General features: G+C 39.2%; 1 protein-coding gene across 2 annotated transcripts in view; it reads left to right on the forward strand.

Moving 5' to 3' along the window:
* Nucleotides 1-25,657, forward strand: part of pdlim5b (PDZ and LIM domain 5b) — a 59,141-nt gene that overhangs the window by 10,187 nt on the left and 23,297 nt on the right. For both annotated transcript variants that reach the window (XM_087790537.1, XM_087790538.1), the window contains exon 3: nucleotides 17,318-17,469. In XM_087790537.1, the coding sequence (XP_087646663.1) occupies nucleotides 17,318-17,469 (152 nt within the window). The remainder of the gene's footprint in view (nucleotides 1-17,317; nucleotides 17,470-25,657) is intronic.

A 25,657-nucleotide genomic window follows, 5' to 3' on the forward strand; every position in this document is an offset into this window, starting at 1 on the left:
GAGATGGTGAATAATGGGATTAAATGTCATTTCGTGGTCCTAGAAAAATACGTACTCTCGTTCTCAGGTTTCAAAAACCGACTCTGTTTTTAGACGTCAAATTGGAGCTCTTAAGCCTCCGGGGTCTCTTATGAACCATGAAATGAGCCTGTGGCGAACAAATTTCTCTCCTGTGATGAGGGAACTGAGGTAATGGTTAAACTGTTGGCAGATGTTTCCTTCTGTGTGCCGTTTACTTGCTCCGTCGCTTACAAACAAAAAGAAGTCCGACTCCTCTCCGGGCATCGCTCATTTTAGCATCTTCTTTGGAGGTTAACCTACTGGTTATAGCTTATTTAACATAGTAATTAACTTGAACGTAGCATTTTTCATTAAACTGAGGTAATTATCTACAAAAATGGCACCTTTTATTATATTTTCTTTTCTTTTGTCAGTTGTATTATTTGGTTGCTGCTATGCTAGGCATTACTAATCTTAGCAAATTTAAATAGATAATTTCTAATATACATAATCATAAACTTGAACGCAGAACTCTTATTAAAACTTGGCATTAATTTGTACAAAATTCCACCTTCATTATTGTTTTGTTTATTGTCATTTCAATTATTAAGTTTCTGTTATGCTAGTGTGGCTAGTTTTAACGTTTTTTGAAGGGAGGTTAACTTACTATTAATGGTTGATATACATAATAATCTACTTGAATTTATCTTTTATTTTTCCAATCGTGGCAACAATCTGCAAAACATCTGCACCTTCATTATATATTTTGTTGTGGTTGTGAGTTGTAAGTGAGTCATTTGTATTTATATAGAGCTTTTCCAGACCAGGGTCACAAAGCGCTTGAACAATCAAAACAATACTCAATAAAATATATACTTTAAAAATCAAGATAACACCGAGAACAACACAGAAGTCTCAGAGAATCAAAGAAAAGCACAAACAAAAATGTCTTAAGATGTTTCTGTTATGCTAGGCGTGGCTAATTGTAGTTTCTTGTGAGATGTACTTACCAGTAATGACTGATGTAAATAATAATCACTTTGAATCTATCTTTTGATGAACCGTGCAACGTTTTTTCATCAGTTGTATCTTTAGGTTCCTCGTTAGCTTGGCGCGGCTAATGTTAGCATCTTCTTTAGAGGTTAACTTACTAGTAGCAGCTGATTAGCCTTAATAATTAACTTGAACGTAGCATTTTTACTAAACTGTTGCAATAATCTCAAAAAGTAATCCACTCTTATCATTGTTTTTTGTCAGTTGTATTATCTAGTTTCTCTTATGCTAGGTGTGGCTAGTTTTAATGTCCTTTGAAGGGAGGTTAACTTACTATTAATGGTTGATATATATAATAATCTACTTGAATTATGTTTTTTTTCCAATCGTGGCAACAATCTGCAAAAAATCTGCACCTTCATTATATATTTGGTTGTAGTTGTAAGTAAGTAAGTCATTTATATTTGTAGAGCGCTTTTCTAGACCAGGGTCACAAAGCACTTAAACAATCAAAACAATATTCAATAAAATATATACTTTAAAAATCAAGACAACACCGAGAACAACACAGGAGTCTCAGAGAATCAAGGAAAAGTACAAACAAAAATGTCTTAAGATCTTTCAAGTTGCTATTGTTAGCATCTTCTTAAGAGGGTAACTTACTAGTAGTTGAATAAATATTTTTTATTCGATGGCGTAGTTATAGTTATAAAACTTTTTTATACAGAGGCAATAATCTGCAAAAATACTCACCCTCATTAAAAAAAAACAAAAAAAACAGGGAATCTCTCAGGGAACATCTCAGGGAACGTCTCAGGGAACGTCTCAGGGAACGTCTCAGGGAACATCTCGGGGAACGTCTCAGGGAACGTCTCAGGGAACGTCTCAGGGAACGTCTCAAGGAACGTCTCAGGGAACATCTCAGGGAACGTCTCAGGGAACGTCTCAGGGAACGTCTCAGGGAACGTCTCGGGGAACATCTCGGGGAACGTCTCAGGGAACATCTCGGGGAACGTCTCAGGGAACATCTCGGGGAACGTCTCAGGGAACATCTCGGGGAACGTCTCAGGGAACATCTCGGGGAACGTCTCAGGGAACGTCTCAGGGAACGTCTCAGGGAACGTCTCAGGGAACGTCTCCATGGCGTCGGTTAAACAAACGATTCATATTTTAGTTGCAAAGACTGTGAACACAAAAAGATCAACAACTATTATTATTTTTCTCTCAGCAAAGCTGAACAAAAGCTGCAATAACACCTCATGGATGAAGTACTTTCTTCTCTCCCTCCATCTTATTACAGTTGCTTCACTCAGACGTCGATGTGTCGACGAGCAGTTTTCTTCCGTGTGCGTCCAAGCCGAGCGCGATGAGGACGATTCCTGCATCTGTTTCCCATCCAGATAAATCCTGGTGGCGTGGAAATAAAAGGCAGCTTTTGATTAAGATCTCCGTCACTCACACGCTTCTCATCCGATGCGTCTTCATTTTCACGGTCAGCGCTTGTGTCAACAGTTTATCTGCGGTCGGTGCACCAGAGACGAGTGACATGTGGGAGAGAAACCTCTCGGATGTCGACAGCAGCAGACGCAGAGAAGGAAAAACGACAACTGGAATTAACGCTGCCTAACAATGAGAGGTTTTCCAGCCAGACTTCACCGTTTTCTTAATTCTAAGAACTACCGTGACTTTAATGTGATGCTTAAGGTAGAAAAAAGGAAAAAGTACAGTAAACTTTTGCTTTTAAGAAAGAAAGGGGGACCATTACAAGCAGAAACTAATTTGTCTATTAATACATTTTTGTAAGAAAAAAATAATATTTCAGGAAATATGTTTTTAAATGTAATGGAAAAACAACTAAAACATGTCATTTAAATACATGAATTATAGAATTCAAAGCTGATGCTATTAAAAATATTTGATTATTCAACAGATATTCCAAAGAATGTGCAATAGGTTTCCATTAAAGTGCTTTACTTTCATTCTTAAAAGAAAGATTGGAAATTGTTAAGAAGATAAAAATATAAAGGTATGCATGAAGAAGCCGGGAAGGAAGTGACGAAGAAAAAAGCGTTTCAATTTAATCAAAAAAAAGTATTTAACTCTTTTTGCAAAGTTTTAAAGACACTCCTTCAAAAATGGTGCAGAGGTAAAAAACATTATTATTGACAGTAAACCTGTGTCTAAAAATACAAATATTTTGTACACCTGCAGAGGTGTTTTTGAATTCCTTATTAACCACTTTAGTTTAGTGTTAGGTAAATAAGTTTAAATAATTTTTTTTTTTATTTCTTTACACTCATCAAACTTAAAACCATTACATACAAAAATTTAAAGTGTAATTAAACCAATTGAATTAAACTTGAACTTCTTTTAATGTAAAGAGACTGTTTTGGAGGAAATGTTTATTAAAATGTTTATTGAAAAAATCCTATTTTCTCAAAACAATATTAATAAATAGTTAAGGTTGCCTCAAGTTTAAATAAAGACATACATGAAGTACATCAATATATATCGAAAAGCCGTTAAACTTATTAAACTTTACATGATAAGGTACAAAGAGTTTATATAATACATTTAATAAATCGTTTTATTTTTTGTTATATATAATAAAATATTATAGTGTTATTGACTGAAAAACCTTTGTACTAACAAATTAAAGTACATTTTACAGGAGCGATCATCAAGTAATATTTATATGAGTATTTAAGTTTCTACCCCAAAACTAACAGATTCAGAAAACCTTTATTATGCTTTTTATTGTTAACACAACAAAGGATTTTTCAAGGTGATGAAGATAAAGATGAAAAATAATGAAATAATAAGTCAAAATAAAATACGATAAAACAAAATATGAGGTATATCTTTAAAGTGTAATATAAAATAAATAATTCAATGTCAGGATATTCATGTCTGGTCCATGTGAGTGAATGACTGGAGTTTCTAGAATTTAGCTCAACTTCTCAGGACTATTTCACGGCGCATGACTTGATGAAGACTCCACGCGACTCTGGTCCACGAGGACATGAATGGAGGCTCAGACCAGAGACTCACACTTGGCTCGATGCCTCTATTCAAGTGATCCGCCTCAGCGGTTCGGCCCGGTCGCTCCCTGAAGTGACTCAACATCGTTGGGTATTCTGTGCGGAGCCGGTGCCCCCTTTGTTAGCTTTGTTGGTGTTGCCACGGCGACGTGAACGAGGGCCACCATCAGGGTCTGCTGGACATCTTGTTGTGTGTGATTGATGCAGCGAAGAGCTCCGGGTCGGACCTCGACGGCTCATTAATTGGGGTGTTTGGTGATTTCCTTCCTGCGTCCGTCGTCCTGCAGCGTCTCTGTTGCTCGTCGCTGACGCTGAACTCAACCAGGATGTGCCCGTCCTGTCCCTCCTGTCCCTCCTGTCCCTCCTTTCCCTCCTTTCCCTCCTGTCCCTCCTGTCCCTCCTGTCCCTCCTGCCCGTCCTGTCCCTCCTGTCCCTCCTTTCCCTCCTGTCCCTCCTGTCCCTCCTGTCCCTCCTTTCCCTCCTGTCCCTCCTGTCCCTCCTGTCCCTCCTGTCCGTCCTGCCCATCCTGCCCGTCCTGCCTGTCCTGCCCGTCCCACCCGTCCTGCCCGTCCTGTCCGTCCTGCCCGTCCTGCCCGTCCTCTCCCTCCTGTCCCTCCCGCCCGTCCTGCCCGTCCTGCCCGTCCTGCCCGTCCTGCCTGTCCTGCCAGTCCCGCCCGTCCTGCCCGTCCTGCCTGTCCTGCCCGTCCTGTCCGTCCTGCCCATCCTGCCCGTCCTGCCTGTCCTGTCCCTCCTGCCCGTCCTGCCCGTCCTGCCCGTCCTGTCCGTCCTGCCCGTCCTGCCCGTCCTGCCCGTCCTGTCCGTCCTGCCCGTCCTGCCCGTCCTGCCCGTCCTGTCCCTCCTGTCCCTCCGTCCCGTCCTGTCCCTCCTGTCCCTCCTGTCCCTCCGTCCTGTCCTGTCCCTCCTGTCCCTCCTGTCCCTCCTGTCCCTCCTGCCCCTCCTGTCCCTCCTGCCCGTCCTGTCCCTCCGTCCCGTCCTGTCCCTCCTGTCCCTCCTGTCCGTCCTGTCCCTCCTGTCCCTCCTGTCCCTCCGTCCCGTCCTGTCCCTCCTGTCCCTCCTGTCCCTCCTGTCCCTCCTGTCCCTCCTGCCCCTCCTGCCCCTCCTGTCCCTCCTGCCCCTCCTGTCCCTCCTGTCCCTCCTGCCCCTCCTGCCCCTCCTGCCCCTCCTGTCCCTCCTGTCCCTCCTGCCCCTCCTGCCCCTCCTGCCCCTCCTGTCCCTCCTGCCCCTCCTGTCCCTCCTGCCCCTCCTGCCCCTCCTGTCCCTCCTGTCCCTCCTGTCCCTCCTGCCCCTCCTGCCCCTCCTGCCCCTCCTGTCCCTCCTGCCCCTCCTGCCCGTCCTGCCCGTCCTTTCCCTCCTGCCCGTCCTGCCCGTCCTGCCCGTCCTGTCCGTCCTGCCCGTCCTGTCCCTCCTGTCCCTCCTGTCCCTCCTGTCCCTCCTGTCCCTCCTGTCCCTCCTGTCCCTCCTGTCCGTCCTGTCCCTCCTGTCCCTCCTGTCCCTCCTGTCCGTCCTGTCCCTCCTGTCCGTCCTGTCCCTCCTGTCCCTCCTGTCCCTCCTGCCCGTCCTGCCCGTCCTGTCCGTCCTGCCCGTCCTGCCCGTCCTGCCCGTCTGTCCCGTCCTGCCCGCCCTGCCCATCCTGTCCCTCCTGCCCGTCCTGCCCGTCGTGCCCGTCCTGCCCGTCCCGTCCTGCCAGCCCCGGGCGCTCGCCGGGATTAGAACCAAAACAACAATTTCTTTGAACAGAAGCTTAGCTTCACGCAGTCCTGCTGACTGAGGGGGATTATTATTATGGGCTGGCGGGGAGAAGGAGGCGCAACATTGCAGAACCACCGCGGCGTCTCAGGGAAGGTAATTGGATCTGAACGAGTCAGACTCATTTACTAATTAGTGGAAACAGCAGGTCCGGCTGCTGGTACCGACTGAGCAGAGGAGAAGATGCACATGTGGGCACGATTCTTGAAATGATGGGATGTTAAATATTTTTTTAAATACTGGTGAAGAAAATGTTAAAGAATACTAGTGTCAGATAATAAAATAATATAACATTTCAAACCATCAGTCTTAGATTGTATTACTTATTTAAAATGTATTCACTTGAATAATTGAATTACATTTTCAATTGGTCGAAATCTACTATTATTATTATTATTATTATTATTATTATTATTTATTTTAAGTCAATTTGAATTGCTGGGATCTGTTTTTACTTTCTCCACTTTAGTCTTACTTCAACTGTAAAGTGTCTTGAGATAACTTTGTTATGATGAGACACTTAAAATAAAATAAAATTGAATTGAATTAAAAAAAAAAAATTGAAATTCCAATAAAATAATAATAATAAATGTTCTAATGAATCTTACTTTGTATTATGTGTTTTTATAAATACATGAGTGAAGTGGGTATTATTGACTGTGGTATACATTCTCTCTGTGTTGTCCTAGATACTATTACAATATCGGCCTTCACATGCAGTACAATCCACGATTTGCCTTAAAACTATGTCACACTTCAAGACGAGGACTCAGTTCTAACGTTCGTGTCTAAATGAGGATTTTTCGTCACAGAGACTTCAGAACGTTTCCTGAAACATGTAACTGTCTGACAACAGGAAGTTACTCACACGAGCTAAAAGTAAGTTCAAGTCAAAGATGACTAGGATGCAAACAGACGACCTTCCGGCTCGATGGTTGTGCTTTTATTACAAAGAACGATTGTGTGTCGAGAAAACAAGTTTAACAAGTTAAATCTCAAACATCTTCTTGTTGGACCCTGTGAAGGATCCACGTCAGCACCGGAGAGTACCACCCGTGGGACCCTGTGGTCGACCCGACCCAGACTACAAATAGCTTGTTGCTGAAACCTAGAGTTTCCTGCGTCAAAAGAAGTAACTGGACAGATGAACCTCGATAAGATGAAGGGTTTCTGCGCTCGTACACGATCGAAGATGATGTACTTTCTCACTACAAGTCATGAGATGAAACCAGTGATCGTTAAAAGCCAGGAGATGTTTTTCTTTCTGGGTCGGAGCGAGTTAAATGGAGGAGTATGTTTGTATGTAACTGGGTTACATAACGATAAACTTGAATTCCCAAAAACAACAGTGAAATCTCAGAAGTGCGTCACGTTCTGCCAACAGCTACAAAAGTTGGAGTCCATTGTGTACGATCTGCTAACTCTGTTCGGTCCATAAACTGGACCTCGTGGACCAGTTTCCTTCGCTGGGCTGGTCGGGAATCAAAGTCATCAATTATCGCTGATGCACGAAATCTAATGTTTGAGAGTTTAGTTGTAGAAACACACATTTTTATCAAGAAATAAAGAAACTTTGCTCAGTAATGTAATCTAAAGGTTTAATTTAATAGGATCCGGGTTTTCATCTTTTTTTAAATATACCTTTATTTTTCACCTAAAAATGTCGACTTATCCTTATCTTTTTGTTTTCACTTCGTCCTCAGAAACAGTTCAAGGACACACTGGACGTCAAATCACACTAACACCTCAAATCTGTTTCAGTGAATATCACAAAACTGTTTTACGTACTTTATTTATGAAACAAAACTCAGATGAAGTTGTGCACAACAACAAAGTTGATACAACATTTTACGTTTAAATGAATATATTCAAAGATCTGATTAAATGTTTTCTTTCAGAAAAAAATAAACTTCAGTCAGTTCAGTAAGTGAGAACATGTTTGTTAAATAGCTTGTATCTATAATAACTTTAATTTTAATTTGTTATTAGATTAGATTAGATAGACACCTTAAGACTTTCTTATTCGTGCAGGCTTTTCCCTGTTTTTCTGGGACTCCTCAGTTTTATCTTGATTTTTTTAGTTTATATTTTTTGAGTATTGTTTTGATTGTTTAAGCGCTTTGTGAACCTGATCTAGAAAAGCGCTCTATAAATATATATACTTACTTAATTAATTTCTGTGGAAATTGGGTTTCCAGTTCATAAAAGCAAGAATAAGTGCAAAGAGCAAATAAAAGAACAAAGTGCAATTATAAGGAAAATAGATAATTATAAAGAAAATGATAACACAGAATAATATCATTCCCTCACTTTGCTTCTGCCCCCAAACTCTGTCTAAATAATAAAGAAAAAGTCTAATAACACGAGGAATGAATAAGTCCCTGAGTCTATTAGTGTTGCATCTATTAGTGATATAATTCACTTTATAACATTACACTTAATTTATTCTATTTTTCACTTAATGTAATATATTTTATACTTCTATATCTTCGAATTAAACTATCCTATTAAATATATATAAATTTATAGAAGATAGAAAAGAGCGTTTTTTTCAACACTCAAACAAACTGTCCTTTAGTGGGAAAATAAGTACATTTAAAACCCAAACCACTTGACAGTGCGAGGAAGATACGATTTGACCTGCAGTGTTAGGAAGGGCCACTTTTAAAAGCGCGACATATTGAGACAAACCTTCAATATTCCTGGAATCATCCCAGGCTCGGGTCCAACGGTGCCGGTTCAGTAGAAATCCCTGTGGAAGCTGGAGCTCAGAGACACAACTGTGGGTAAGTGGTGCTGAACTTGAGTTCCTCTGATGTTAATGAGTCTCTTTGATGGTGGATGTTGAGCAGACAGATTGAAGTTCTCCAGAGGGAATAATAAAGTCAATCTCGTCTCAGACACATGGAACCCATAAAGATAATCAGCTTGAGTAAATGCTCTCCGTACTTCAGACCGTTGTGACAGTTAAACTAAGACCTAGAGATCCGAGTCCATCCCTCGCGAGTTAGCAGTTTCTGATTTGAAACATTTGTTTTCAGTTGGAATAATCCTCGCCGTTCGGTTGACAAGTTGTCTCGTTCAGATGTGTTTGGATGAAGCCGACGCCTCGTCTGTGTTCGCAGCACGACTGGTCGTGACCACAAACTTCACGGCAGTAAAGTCGGCGGCGTGTGGACGAACCACAGGAACACAGCGACCAGTTGGCTTCACGTGTCGTCCCTGACGTCGGCACCATGAAGCCCTCTTTGTTTAAACATGGATTATGTATTTAAGAAAATAGTTTGTTCAGGAAGAACAGATTAATTCAAAGACAAAAGAGACTTTTTTTTCTACATCAAGATTCTGTCGATTCAGTTTCGCTGTCGTCGTGGATCTGATGATGATTACGTTACGATACGTCTCGTTTTAAATGGAACCAAACATTCTTCCATCAACCCTTGTTGCAACTACGATTCTACCAAAGACTGGTACGTAAGATCAGAAGATAATCGATGAACTCAAATCTGATTAGACAAGAAAACAATCCAACACACACATTAGCATCATTAATACCACACAATAGGATATTCAATGTGGGTTTGCAGTCGACATTTAACCTCTATATTAAAAGAAAATAACTGTTATCTGGTTTATTTTGTGCCGTCAATTGAACCTATGAACCCTTTTAATCTTTTCCCTGTAAAAGCATAGCTATTGATCTTAAACTTTAAACTTTTATTTGAGTTATGTTCTCTCAAATAAGATTTAAAGTTTGTTTTTTAATCTGAGCATCTGAGACGGTTGTAAATAATAAACAATGTTAAGTAGAGACACATTAGTGTGTCTGTGTTAGAATGGTTCTCATCTTACCTTTCTGGGCGCAGTTTTAGTGTATCTGCCAATCAAATGAGGTCTGAATCGGCAGATCTGTTGTGTGGAGTCCCTCAAGGTTCTGTTCTGGGTCCTTTATTGTTTTTGCTGTACTTGATTCCCCTTGGTAAAATCATTCAGAGATTTCCAGATGTTTCTTATCACATTTTTGCTGATGACATCCAGCTCTACTGCTCATTTGACCCAACTGAGCCCCAAAGGCTGAACAGCTTAGTCAACACCATCCAGCCGGCGCTGCTAAGGAAGAAGATGGAGGACGCAGGAGTTGGGACACAGCTGGCAGCATGGACGATGGACTACCTCACCAACAGGCCGCAGTATGTGAGGCTGCAGGACTGCAGGTCTGAGGTGACCATCTGCAGCACCGGGGTGCCTCAAGGGACAGTGCTGTCACCTTTCCTTTTTTCCCTCTACACGGCGGACTTTACCTATGACTCCAGCAGCTGTCACCTCCAGAAGTTTTCTGACGACTCGGCCATTGTGGGCTGCGTGTCTGGGGGGGGTGAGCTGGAGTACAGGTCAGTCATCAAGGACTTTGTTGACTGGTGTGAGAGCAACTACCTTTGCTTAAACACTGGTAAGACAAGGGAGATGGTGATTGACTTCAGGAAAAAGTCCCCACCACATCAACCGGTGAGCATCCAGGGCTCGGACATTGAGCTGGTGGACAGCTTCAAATACCTGGGTGTTCACCTCAACAATAAACTGAACTGGTCCACACACATCAACGCCGTGTACAAGAAGGGCCGAAGTCGCCTCCACCTCCTGGGGAGACTGAGGTCCTTCGGAGTGTGCAGACCACTTTTAAGGACCTTTTATGACTCCGTGGTAGCCTCTGCTATCCACTACGCTGTGGTCTGCTGGGGAGCAGGCAGCACGGACCGGGACAGGAAGAGACTGAACAGGCTGGTCACGAGGGCCGGCTCTGTCCTGGGCCGCTCGCTGGACTCGGTGGAGGAGGTGGGAGAGAGGAGGACACTCTCCAGACTCTCCTCCATCAGGGACAACGCTCTCCACCCACTGCACCTGACCGTGGAGGAGCTGGCCAGCTCCTTCAGTGGCTCAGGCACCCCCAGTGTAGGACGGAGCGTTATAGAAGGTCCTTCATCCCAACTGGTGTCAGGATATTTAACTCTCTACTTTAAATATCCTGATGCTAATCCGTAGCGTGTTTTTCTTCTTGTGTGCTTTTTATTTTATTTTTTTTCCGTTTTTTATTTCTATTTTATTTTATTTTTTATTCTATTTTATTTTGTTAATAGTGTCAATTTCTAATTTTGTAAATAATTTGTATATTTTTAAGATCGTTTTTATTTTATTTTGTATTATCTCTTGTACTATTTCTTTCTCCTTGCACTTTATTTTCTTCCAACTGCGCTGTTGTGAAAGTGTGTTTCCCCTCTGGGGATGAATAAAGCCTTTCTATTCTATTCTATTCTATTCAATTGTTTGCTAGAAATCAAACAATGGCTGAGTGAAAACACTTTACAGCTTAATGTGGACAAAACTGAAACTCTGGTGATTGCTCCTGATGATACGATTCCAGGGTTGAGTCAGTACTTGGGTGACTTGGGTCAGTCTGTCAAACTGAGCCTGAGAAACCTGGGTGTTGTATTTGATAAAGACATGTCTCTTGTTCAACACTGTAGAAAACTGACCAGAAACTGTTTCCTTCAACTGAGAAAAATCTCTAAACTTAGGAAAATGCTGTCACAACATGATCTGGAGCTTGTAATCCATGCGTTTGTTTCTTCTCGTCTGGACTATTGTAACAGTTTGTTTTCTTGTCTTAACAAGAAGGATCTGTCTCGCCTGCAGTTGATTCAGAACTCTGCAGCGAGAATTCTGACCCGCTCTAGTAGAAGAACTCACATTTCTCCGGTCCTTAAAACTCTTCACTGGCTTCCAGTTTCTTTCAGGATCAACTTTAAAATTCTGGTTCTTACTTTCAGAGCTATTCATGGTCAGGCTCCTCCTTACATCACTGATCTGATCCAGCCTTACACCCCAGCTCGGGCTCTGAGGTCTGTGGATCAGAATCTACTTATGGTTCCACGCACACGGCTCAGGACCAGAGGAGAGAAATCTTTTCAGGCTGTTGCTCCTAAGCTTTGGAACGATCTTCTCTCTCTTTGCACTTGATGGATCTACTGACTGATTTAAGAAACATCTTAAGACGTTTCTATTTGTTCAGGCTTTTCCTTGAATTTCTCGAACTCCTGTGTTGTTCTCAGTGTTGTCTTGATCTTTGAAGTATGTACTGTTTTGAGTATTGTTTTGATTGTTAAAGCGCTTTGTGACCCTGGTCTCGAAAAGCGCTATATAAATATATATTACTTACTTACTTACTTACTTATTAACAACCAAGTCAAGTGTTTTCCGAAAGGATGTTTATCGAAGAGTGTCGACCTCGTACTAAGAATATAACGCTAGTAAAATCAGATACTTTATTGTGTATCCCAGTTTTATTCCTGTTTAATCTGGCATTTGTATCTATTGCTCTTTGTCTTTGGTTTTATGTTCTCTTGCAATTCTACAACCGAGTCGGGTTTAAAGAAGGTTTATCAGTTGTAACGGCAGATTTGGTGTTTTTGGATCGATGGATTGAATCGATCACATTCATCAACCATTGTCTGGTGCTTCTCGTTACCTCAACCTCCTTTCAAGTACATGAAGTGAGAATACTAGGCACTCTGCTTTGGGAGTAATGTTATGAAATAAAAGTAATTTAACGTCTTTAAATAGTGTTTTCATCTTGTAAATTCACCAGACTCGTGTTTCGTTCTTTCATGGTGTCCAGCCTGGATGTGGCGCCACAGATGTCGGCCTCGTGGTCGCTTCCATATTCCTGCTATTATTTCTGTTATGGCGCCACAACAAAATTCCTGGGTTCACAACGCTGGCAACAAAAGTCTTTCTGATTCTGAACGATACCATCAACGTCAGCGATGCAGAAAATAGATCATTTTCCCGCTTCGTGCGAGTTCTCCGCGGGAAGGAAAATATAACGAATCCAAAGCCGGTAAAAATGAAGCTTTCGGTGAGAGTCGGAGACGAGCAGCAGAGATGGAAGAGTCGGTTTTACTTGTGAGTGAAACGGAAATAAGATATAAGTTTGTCAGGATACGACGGATGGTTTGGACACAGCGAGAGAGACGGGATCAAGACAATGAGGCCCTGAAGAGACCAGTGCTGTGTCTCAAATCGCATACTTCTCTTAGTATACTAGAAGTTAGTATGCATCAGGATAGTGTAGTACTAACTAGTATGCAAATTCTCAACAGATAGTAAGTCTCAAATCAAACTCTGCTGCTACACACTAACAGGAAATGACGCGACAGCTTCTTCTTCTTCTACTATTTAACGATGATTTCAACCAGCTGTAGGAACACTATCGACACCTGCTGGCAGCACGTTTTGCAAGTCTAAATATTGGCGAGATATTTAAGCTGGTATCAGCAGCGAAGACGTGTCATCCTTTTACTTCTACTGAAAATGCTCCTGTAAGTATATCAATATATATGCATTTATATATGACGTAACTTCCGTTTACAACGTCACTAAGATGGAGCCGTTTAGGGTAGAAAGTGTCCATCGAACCATACTCAGTTTTGTGGGTGTGTTAGTGACAATTTAGTGTGCATGGCGCTCTAGATTTCACATACTAAGAATCGAGACGCACTTACGCACTGAAAATACTAACTTTGAGTACGCAAGTATGTGATTTGAGACACGGCACTGGAGAGATGATCAAGTGTCAAGGAGTCGTCGGAGCCTCTCGATGAACTACAAACTTTTTATTCATAGAATTCCTGCTGAGTTTGCTTCGTGTCCAAGTGAGACAGACTGATGGTGTTTGACGGTTAAACTCTTGATTTCACATTATAAAAAAAGAGAAGCAGTTCCGTGGAGACCACGTACTTGATTGAGTTCACCACATATTTAAAACACAGCCTCCTGCATATTTATCTGCAGAACCTGCCGAGGAATGTTTCTGGAGCGACTATATTTAGTCGTGAGCTCTATTGTCAGTTGGCAGCTCCCTATAAGGAGACGACTCTTACCCTCCGGCTTCCTCTGCAACCCTTTGACAAACATGATGAAAATGCTGGAGCCCGTTAAAGACGGCGCTGAGGAGCCGTAAAGTCTTTTTATTGACAATAAAAGCACCAGGACACAGAGTACGGCGGCGACTCACACATGCCTTCGCAGTCGTACACTGGCGAGCAGCTGCAGGTTTGCCCGTCGCCCCGAGAGATGCTTCCCGCCAACGATGTGACGCCGCCGTGACTCAAAATGTGTCACCGAGCCGGGAGTTTGTCCGACGCTTCCTCATTCTCTCGCTCCCGTCGCCACATTCTTGTCGCTCACGTTGTTATTACGAAGATTAGCACATTCTTTGTGTCGCGCGGGTTTCAATTAAATACCTCGGGAAATGGCTGCGATAACAAACAGGAATGTTATTGTTCCTTCTGTGGGTATCTGAGGGTTTTTAATGCTCCGGTTCTGGAGCAGTAGAAACAGACTTTACTCGAGTAGAGTTGCTTCATACTTTAAAGTTAGAACCTTTTCTTTCATGATTTTAAGGTAGAATTTGACAAGTGGGTTGTAAATGAGAAGTGAAACAAGCCTGGACAGAGTTTACAAATTATCTTTTATTAGGAAAGGTACTTTATATTTCCACCAAAAATCTTTCGTTCAAATCCCTCACGAGATACATTTGATCACATCATTGATAGCATTAGTGTCGCCTGCACAGCAGACGTGAAGTCAAGGCTCCTTAAAGACATACATCTACATGGAATTCCAGAAGACCAAGACAATTTTGTCCCGAGATGATCTGATGATTGTTAATGCTTTAACACACAACAGTAAACTGCCATGTTGTGCACAAGACTTACATTCAGACATTTTTGGATCCAAAACTGGTTCCCAGAGATGTCTGCGGGTCTGAATCCGGACCAGCATCGAAAGCGAACCAGTGATGATGATTTATGCGAGTCGCTCTGAGACAAAAAGCAACAAGCTCCGCAGCTAAACAATCATGAAATCCTGTGAGGACCCCAGTGATGACTGAGGACGAGAGGATACAGTGGCTCCAGCAGCTTTTAAAGCTGATGTTTGGACATATTTTGGTTTCAAAACATCATATCCTTGCTCCTACAGTATCACTATATCTCACAATATATCTCATCTTTGACCCTGATTCATGATATGTATCGTATCAACAGATTGTTGACAAAACACAACACTATTACAACACTACTGCTTGATAAAAGTAGTACTTTATTTGCACTCAAGAAATGGTTCATCTACGAAGCGAATGAAACGTTGGTTAAAAGGTCCTAAAACAGAAGCTGAGGAATTTCAAGTGTATCTGTGACCGTTCTCATGACCTCCATCACCGTTTGGTTCTCTGAGGCAACTAGTTTCCAGTCAGACCATAGTATCAATTTTGAGAGGAACATAGTCAACGCTACAATGTAATGCCTTAATATCTATTTTTAACAACTTTTTGGGATTTAAAATATATATAATTAATTTCGTAGTCTGTCAAGGTTTGAATGCAAACGTCTAGATCAGGTGATATGAACCCCATTAGCCATTATCTAGTTTTGGGTGTATATGGAGTATTATATTTGATTTTGAGGCAACTATATGTATTTAAAAATCTTGATAATACACACCCCTACTCTGTTTACTTCTTCTCAAGTGAAGAATTGTGTTTCTAACCAGAAACGATGCTTCTAAAGTTGGACTTATTTTTTTGTATAGATTTTCCAAGTTGATAAATAAACTTCAGTGTAAACAAATGGTTCTCAAATAAATCAGTATTTAATGATCCATGTTATGTGTTTGAGAACCTGAACCTGTGAAGCTGTGATCAATGTTAGTAAAACATGTGTTTTCCGCTCCGTTAGACAGGAGCTGGAGAGGGAGGAGCCTGATGATCTGTGCCTTTATTGTTCTGGACGAGTCACGACCGTTCAGATGTTTCTTTCTCACACTCATGAGTCATGACTCGCTCCAGTGATGATGTCATCCTCCACGGCTGGGCAGGTCTCGACGGCGCGAGAGGTCGTCGAGTCTGATGTGAAACTGCTTGTGTAATCGCAGCCTCAGGCGTTTGAAGATGTCATCGAAGAAGCCGTCAGCGTGACGAAGTCAATAAATGTCTGAAGGAAGTTTACTTTCTACTGGAACACGTCCTTTCTCAGCGTACGCTTCCTTATTAGATCTATAGATCGTGTTGTAGCTTCGGCCGTGATCAGGTGTAAGAAACGACTGTTTTGAATTTGAAGACAATAATTTCTAGAGTAAAGCATTTATATTTCGATTGATATGTAGGTTTTTTTCAAAGAGAGTTTTGTCAAGTGATTCAAAAATGATGTGTAAAGGGTTGGAAGGTTAGATTAAAAAGTATATTATTGTTCTTGTTTATTTGTTGACCTGCAAAGATGTCGATATTTAAGATATAGAACAAAGATTCTTGACGGCAACAGAGATTCAAATAACAGTAAAACTGACGTTCAAGGGAAATACTTTGATCATTTGAAACTCCCTGTTAAAGACGGTTAAATAAATGAGTAAATGTGTAAAAATGAGTGCTGAGGGATTTTAAAGGTAAGGTAAGGTAAGGTAAAACTTTATTGATTGAAATAGTTTTTTTCCAGTAGCTAATACATACAGCAAAAGAACAAGAGAAATAAAGAGAAAGAACACAATTACACAATCTAAGTCTAAAGATAAAGACAAAGAACATAGATCAAAGAAAAACAACAATTGACGTTCCCCGTTGTGATCTTTGGGATCATTGGTCTGTGACGTCTCCGATTGTCCGTTAGCTTAGCCTTTAGCCTCTTTCCTGCTCGACAGCCTCGGTAGCGGCGCTGAAGTTCGATCGGGATCTCGTGGCGATCTCCAGCCCGTGCCATTGGCACCTTGTGTGAATTTTTTGTTTTTTTTTCTCGAGTTAATTACATGTTATTCCAATTTCTAGCTTTTGTTAATACAATTAATAGTAGAGATGATTACATTTACACCATTTAATTCTAGACGGTCATTGTCGGTTCTTTGTTTTTAAATGTATTTTATAAGATTTTAATTTCTTGTTTACCAGTTTTTGCTAAATTATTTTTTTGTGTTGTTCTTCTTGCGTTTGAATTGTTGAAAAGAAGGATCAGTCACACGTTAACTGGTGAATCAAATGACACTTGTTTTCTGTCTCAACATCCGTCACTTTATAAACATGTGTAACTGACGTTTAACTTAGATTTTTTATGCATTATGACAAAAGAACAAACCAATATTCAGCTCTTCTGGTGTAAAATAAAGGTTCCGTTCAAAGACTTTATGAAAAAAATTACATATATTTATGTTTTTTTTAATTTGGTTGATCTGCCACAATAGTAATTCAAATAAAATAAAAATAATGAATTACTTTTTGCTGCAGTTTTTAGGTGAGGTTTAAAATATGAATAGATAAATGAATTGTGTATCAACATTTTTAAATCTGTTGACTGCACTTGTATTATTATTATGAATAAAATTCATGATTTAAATCTCAGTAAAACTGTCGAGTCCTTCACAAACAAGTCATCAACACACCTTTTAACGACTTGATTTTCTCTGTTTTGTTGCAGTTGACGGACGGAGGCAAAGCAGCCAAAGCCAAGATGAACGTGGGAGACATTATTCTGTCCATCAACGGCATCATGACCGACAGCATGAACCACCTGGAGGCGCAGAACAAAATCAAAGCCTGCACTGGTCAGCTCAGCCTCACGCTGCAGAGGTCAGTGATCGACTCAACCGCACACTTGTGTGACACACTTGTGTGACACACTTGTGTGACACACTTGTGTGTTTTCTCATGACTGATCCTCCATCTTACGTAAAATACACTGTAGTTCATGTCGTTTCAATCATAACACAATTATTACCAGCATTGAGAAATCAACATGGGATTTATTTTTGGTGTCGCCGGTTTAGAATTGAATTAAACAAATAATAATTAATAAATAATTAATAAATAAATAAGTGAGTCATGCATCAAACCGAAAATATATCATGTAATAGTTAAACAAACATAAAATATTAAATAAATGATTAAATTAAAATTGTATTTTTATATTATAAGGAGAAGAAACCTTTGTATACACTCGACATTTTTGATCATTTTAAATAAATGTATAGAACTATAAAAATAATACTGTAAAAAAGTAAATGAGATTAGAGTTTTATTCTTCCCACATTTTGGGGAAAAGCAGCTCATAAAATAATAATTACTATACACACACAATATATTAAGACATACTCTACCTAAATTATAAATGATTACAGAACTATAATACAAACACTTTAGGGAAATGAGCACAATTGTGAATCAAGTAATGATAATTAATTTAACAGTAATGCAATTAATTACACTTACAATGGTATTTGAAAACATTATATATCTATTAAAAATCACAAAGAAAAAGCTTTTTATTTGTTATAGGTAACTCCCTTTTAATTCTAATCCCAGTTTTCATCTTTGGCAAATACACAATATTCAAAGTTTAAATTGAAGAAGCCGCAACATTCTTAAGCACTCAACAGTTGGACGTGTTCCCGAGCGTATCCAGCAGAACCAGAGTCTGTAGAAACCATCAGGTTCGGTGTCAGATCGCGTCGAGCTCGAGCTGCTGCTGCTCCCGACAGGAAATGAGGGCGACCGTGGTATTTTTGGGGCTCCTGAGAATATTAAAGCTCAGCAGCAGCAGCTTCTAAAGAAGCTCTCCAAGCCTTTGTTGGGTCTTAATATACCTCAGGGGGCGAAGTGAAGAGTCTTCTGCACGAAGATGAACGACATTTAAAGACGTATTCAGTCCACACGTCCTCCTAATGATTACTAGGGTTCAATACTTGTTGAGTTAATTTTTGATTTTTTTTCCCTTAATTATAATACATTGCTATACATGCTACTTGTTGTGATGCTGTTCATATATATTTTTTATCAATATTTTCAGTGATTTTCAACAATAAAGACAGAAAAACAATTAAAATAAATGAAAATACAAATAAAACCCCAAAGTTCACTCTTGTAAACATGAAATCCGTGTTCACAGTCAGAGATGGAATAATACAAATGTAATAATAATCGATAAAAATACATTTATATGTTTGTAAGTACACATGTACACAGACGTTAATATAGAGAAATTATGTAATGATCGAAAAAGATAATGATGATTTGTTCACATTTTTATCTTGACTTTACTGTGAGATCTTGACAAATTACATTTTATACAAATAATTCAACATTTAACCTTTGACTTTTAAATGAATTTAAAAAAGTAAACTACAAAAAGTTCAGAATATATTATCAACAGAAATATTCCTGTATATCTGCATGTAATTTATCATGTAATTGTTATTGTAAAACAAACAAAAAAAATCAAGAAATACAAACATTTATATCTATAAACATAATTGGATGTATTGATCACTATCCTTAAAATGGTTCCATTAAAAGTAACATTTTTGCCCAAATGAAGGCATTTCTTAAGTAAATATATATTTAATGTGATGCTGACATGTTTTTATTAAAGAGGAATAAAAGGTTTTCATAAAAACAGAAACATTTCTTTCCAAATTGTTGGATAATGTTCAGAATAATAATGTTGATTAAATCATTTAATAGTGAAATAGTGAAATTACCATATTTAATGTATGATTTATGTTTATAAATGTTAAACTTGCCATGATTAACTGTATTGAAATAAATTATTGTATTCCAACTGTTTTCCTGAAAAAAAAAAAATATAAATATATATATATATATATATATATTGATTATTAGGAGTAATATGTCTTCGGACCTATTTTCGTCATTTGTTTTTTGTTTGTTTCCCCACAATTGAAACTTGCAATATTTTAAGTTATAAATTCAATTATTTTCACACGATCGTCCCAGCTTATATTTATTTATTTATTTAGAACATTCATTACGTGTGTGCAGAGATACTCTGGCGATGTCACACGCAGTCATTTCAGATCAACAAACATCTAATCACGTGTTCATGAATCCAAGAACTTCCTCCTGAGTCGGTGCGAACGAGAAAAGTCGTCTCAAGTTCGTAGAAGACGATGAAATCAAAGCAGGAAGATTGTTTCCCGGCTGTAAAACATGTCGACAGTGAGGCGTCTGAGTCTGCTCTACACGTCCTCGTCCTTCCGTCAACACATGAAAGTCTCTTGAATCGTGGGAAAATGTTCCTTAAATAGCTGCGTCTCACAGGCGCGTGTGATCCAACGGAACGTCAGGCATGTTGTTGTTGTGAGCGACGACAATAAATGACGTGTTTGAACGACAATGAACGATCGATGGTTCCACCTGCTCGGGTCAGACAGAAGCAACAGAGTCAGAGCAGTCGTGGTGATTGAATAATTCCATCTGAAAAGGAAGGTCCTCCTTCAACGCCGTCTCTCCGTCTCCAGGCGTTTGATTTACGATGCTGATCATCTGCGATAAGAGCGACTGGGTTACCATAACATTCGAGCCCGTGATTAATGAGGCAGCAGTTTATTTAGCCGCTCGCTGTCCTGGAACTCTTACGACCTGTCAATATGCACTTGAAAATATGTCGCCATCAACATCCTCAACGCAGACTCTTTATCTTCGTGGCATCACTTCCTGAAACATCTTCCTGTTTTTTTGGTCCTTATATTTCACCTTTTAATACCTTCTATTGTTTTGACACATGTTCTTCGTTTTATTGATCAATACAATGGGTGTCAATGTCTACAGTGGTGAAACGATGAAGTTATTTCTATTTTTTATTATCCATATTCAACAGCACTGTATCGCTATTTATTTTTTCTTTATTAAATTATCATTATTACAATTATAATGCAAATATCCAAGACTATTGATCAGTCTTGTGTTGCCATTAAACTTTCGGACTCTAGATGGCAGCAATCATTACATCCTTGGCAGCTAAAGGAACAATCCAGTGAGATCCCAACAACTGAGGACGAGAGGATACAGTGAGTCCAGCAGCTTTTAAAGCTGATGTTTGGACATTTTTTGGTTTGAAAACAAATGAAAGCAGTTACGACTTTGTCAAGAGTCATGTGAGTCGTATATACTTGTTACTAATCACCACACAGGAAGTAGCCCTGTGTGAGGTCATCGCCAAACAGGAAGTAGCCCTGTGATATCTGTAATACTCAGAACTCTACCAGAATATACGCGGGTTACACGAGGATCTCTGCAGTTATGCTAACCAGGCTTGTAAGCAAAATGAATTGGAGAATTTTCTAGTTTAATATCTTGGATTCATGATGATTTTAAGTTCTCCATAAGTCCCATAATGCAACAGCTGAAGCTGAGATAAGAGGTCTAATAACTTAGTTCAATACTAGTGTATCCCCAATAACAGTAAAAGTTAAAATGTTTTCTTTAGAAAAGTACTTGAATACTTGTTTTAAAAAACTATTTCATTGATCATCTTTTAATAAACAGTACTTGTCGAAACACTCTCACACTCTCACAGTACATTTTTATCCTCAAAACCTTGAACTTTTTTCACAAAACTGCAGAAACAAAGACTGATTTTCATTCTCATGCTGAACAAACCGAAGATAAAACCAATAACAACGGCTTTGGCTCGTGTCCGCGGCCCCACCAGTGAAGTCTTGATGACACTTTGTTGTTTCCTGGTTGCCAGGTGACGAGAAATGTGTTTTCATCAGGGAGGAAATTTCGTTGGGTTTTGAAAGTGATCTCCGTCCTGTCGCCCGAAAGTCGGAGCAAAGAGGAACCTTTTGTGGCTGAAATTATTCTTTTCAAGCCTCAACGAAAATGATTTCTTCGTGCCCGTGAAGAAGCCACCGTTGATTCCAAGGAATTGTGTTTTGTTTTGTGTTCCAAGAAGTTTTCTTTTCCCGCCAGAATTCATCTTCTTGTTGGTCAGATTGAGGGCGGCGTGTTTACTGAAGCTGCCACAGCCGTTTAGATCACGGAGGCAGCTTTGTTTTCCATATGTTGCAGCGAGGAGACGATTTAGAACATTCTTCATGTCAGAAATATGAAGAAATACCACCTGAAGGTTCCTTGTACGGCTCGGCTGGTTAGTACTTCATCAGATTGTAGTTCAGTTCGTTCATTACCTCTCGCGCTAATCTGTTGATACGATACATATCACGATATATGGTAAATGATACAATATATAGTGATATATAGTGATAGTGTAGTAACAAGGATATATGGGTAGTATTGTCCAGTACTTGACTTTGGTGTTGTGATAGTGTAGTAACAAGTATATATGTGTGTAGTATTGTGCAGTACTTGACTCTGGTGTTGTGATAGTGTAGTAACAAGTATATATGTGTAGTATTGTCCAGTACTTGACTCTGGTGTTGTGATAGTGTAGTAACAAGTATATATGTGTAGTATTGTCCAGTACTTGACTCTGGTGTTGTGATAGTGTAGTAACAAGTATATATGTGTAGTATTGTCCAGTACTTGACTCTGGTGTTGTGATAGTGTAGTAACAAGTATATATGTGTAGTATTGTCCAGTACTTGACTCTGGTGTTGTGATAGTGTAGTAACAAGTATATATGTTTAGTATTGTCCAGTACTTGACTCTGGTGTTGTGATAGTGTAGTAACAAGTATATATGTTTAGTATTGTCCAGTACTTGACTCTGGTGTTGTGATAGTGTAGTAACAAGTATATATGTGTAGTATTGTCCAGTACTTGACTCTGGTGTTGTGATAGTGTAGTAACAAGTATATATGTTTAGTATTGTCCAGTACTTGACTCTGGTGTTGTGATAGTGTAGTAACAAGTATATATGTGTAGTATTGTCCAGTACTTGACTATGGTGTTGTGATAGTGTAGTAACAAGTATATATGTGTAGTATTGTCCAGTACTTGACTCTGGTGTTGTGATAGTGTAGTAACAAGTATATATGTGTAGTATTGTCCAGTACTTGACTCTGGTGTTGTAGTATTTACAGACCACATGTATATGTCCAAACATCAGCTTTAAAAGCTGCTGGAGTCACTGTATCCTCTCGTCCTCAGTCATCATTCTTTCTTTAGCTGTGCAGGACACAATGACTGCTCTCATCTAGAAGTCTGTAGTTTAATTGCAACACAAAAATGAACCAAAAATGTTAGAAAATGTATTTGTAATTATTGTTTTTTATACTTTATTCAAATATATAAAATAACTACTGTATACACACTGTGTATAGTTAAAGTACTGTTAAATATATTAATGTTTTTCGTTCATGATACCATATTGATACTCAATAGTATACTTTTTTTCACTCAAACCACTACTACAAACAAACCTACCAGAGGATGAAGAGATCATATGCCAGTAAATAACCTGGGAATTTCCAAAACTAAAGCAGGTGGAAGAGGATTTATGAAAGTGGGTTTAAGTTTCTTATGCTACGAGCTCGTGTTGGTGGAAGTATTTTGAAGAATAACCACATGATACGCTGTAATTAGTGTAGTTTTGACCCAAGTTTTGAGTTTGGCTCGTACACATCATCAACCTCCTGTTTCTCGTGGATTCATTTTTCTCTACAACGTGAAATCTTTGGCATCAACAAACATTACTCACACGTTACTCACACGTTACTCACACGTTACTCACACGTTACTCACACGTTACTCACACGTTACTCACACGTTACTCACACATTATAGTCGCAGTCTGTGATTAAAAAGCTCGGACGCAGCGAGTTACACATGATATCCTGGAATCTGAAGCAACGATTCACTTGGAAACCTCTTCAACTTGGACTCTTTAGGTGAAAACCCAGCAGCTGGACCTCGAAACACGAGGACCACACTCGCCTCGACACACCGAGCAGCTCCTGCTATAAATATATCATGTAATCTCTTGATTAATAATCTTAAACCGCCGGCTTTAAGGAAATTGAAGGCATGTGTTTGATGGAAACCCTGTCGCACAGGAGCCAGACTGTGGGACGTAGCCTTAGGAAAGAATGAAAATGACGGTTTATTTATTGTCATTGAAATACGCAGCGCGGCGTAATGAAGTGTGGTCGTCTGCACCTGGTTTTTAAAGACCGCAGAAATAAAAAATGATACACAAGCAGTCGTGTCAAGTGTGTGTGTTTTCGGCGCGCCGTGACCTTTCGTCGGTGCGGTTTCGTCCGATGTTTAATACGAGAATCCATTAATCTCACCACATGTTCGGCTGGAGGAGCGAGAGTGCTTTTATCTGATCTTCCTGGAACGACACAAACATGCTAAGATGTTGCTTCAGTGTTCAATTACAAATTATCCACGGAAACTTAGCCATAAAAACGAGCGAACTCGCAATTTGAGGCCAGACGTTCATCCTTAAACTACCGCCGTAGGTCAGGTCGTGTCATGTGGGATTTAGATTCGGGGATTCTTCCACAGTTTTATCATTTTATTTCATCTTTTGTGGTGTAATTCAAGGACGTGGTTCGTATAAACCTGCTTTAATAAGAAACTGCTGAATTTATACTTACAATCTCGCACACGACGAGTACGATTTAAAATGTTAATCTTAATCCAAACATTAAAAACTAGATGATTATGTTTGTTTTTTTCATTCAAAACGATCACCCGTCATTTATCATATTACAAAGTTCAATATGTTTCATCTTTTATAAAACTGTTGGTACTGATGAGCTCAATATTAAAGTGGGTCGCGGCACCATTTTACAGACTCGCCTGAACAACATCCTTATGGTAGAGAAGGAATGAATCCTCAAGATATTTGTAAAATTAGTTTGGACCTTTTTGAGTTATTTTCTTGACACAAACATGACCTCCTTGGCAGAGGCAATGTGCTCATTGGCTAAAGGTTAAAGGGCAAAAGGCAGCAACAGTTTGTTTATCTACTTTTTATCTGTTTAGAGCAGCAAAGTGTAACATTCGAATTATTATTTACTTCACATTTTACTGTAATAGTTGTATTTACTTTGAACAATCATCACTAAATCTCTGTGACGACACGCCAGTGTCATGTGACCACAAAACGTCTTTACATCAGTGGGTTTTTTATTTTGTGAAAGACTTTTGTTACCAGGAAGATGAAACAAGAAACACAACAATATTAACGTTAATGTGTGTCGTCACAATATTTAATTATTGAAAATGTACTTTTTCTAAACATTGAATTTTTAAAAATTGAATTATTGAATATGACATCATTTCTTCCATCATTATTTTTCTGCCATTTTCTACATTTATGTTTTTTCAATCAACCTGTGTATCATTGCGGACTGTGGGAGGAAACCAGAGCAAAGGCAACAAGTTGCTTCCCTTCAAACCTGGAAGCGACCGCTGCACCATTTTGTGTATTGAATATTTGATTTAATCATTTGAATATTGAAAGGTTGAATTATTGTTTTTTTTAATATATATATATATATAAATAAAATATTTTAATCTAATTGTATTTAAAATGTACAATATTTACACGTACAGTTTAATATTGTAATTCCAAAAATTCAAATGTTAATGTTTTAAATTCAATATTTTTTAATTGGTTGACTTTTAAATTCAACATGTAAATGTTGGTGTAATAAAGTCACCAGACATTACCAATAGAGCACAGAGATACTTGATCGAACTTTCAGGCAACTGTGGTGACACTATTGTAGCAACTTTTTAATATTGAATTTAAAAGGCTACACATGTAAAAATATTCAATTTATAAAATGTCCTTTTCATTCGAAAATGTCTCGTAAAAAAACAAACTATTATGAAGTAAATATTTGATTGAAATTGGCTTAGATATATGTAAGTAAGTAAGTAAGTAATTTTTATTTATAGAGCACATTTCTAGACCAGGGTCACAAAGCGCTTAAACAATCAAAACAATATTCAATAAAGTATATACTTAAAAGATCAAGATAACACAAAGAACAACACAGGAGTTCCAGAATATCAAGGAAAAGCACAAATAAAAGCGT

This window comes from Callionymus lyra, chromosome 5 (assembly GCF_982586985.1).
Source record: "Callionymus lyra chromosome 5, fCalLyr1.hap1.1, whole genome shotgun sequence".
Classification (NCBI taxonomy): domain Eukaryota; kingdom Metazoa; phylum Chordata; class Actinopteri; order Syngnathiformes; family Callionymidae; genus Callionymus; species Callionymus lyra.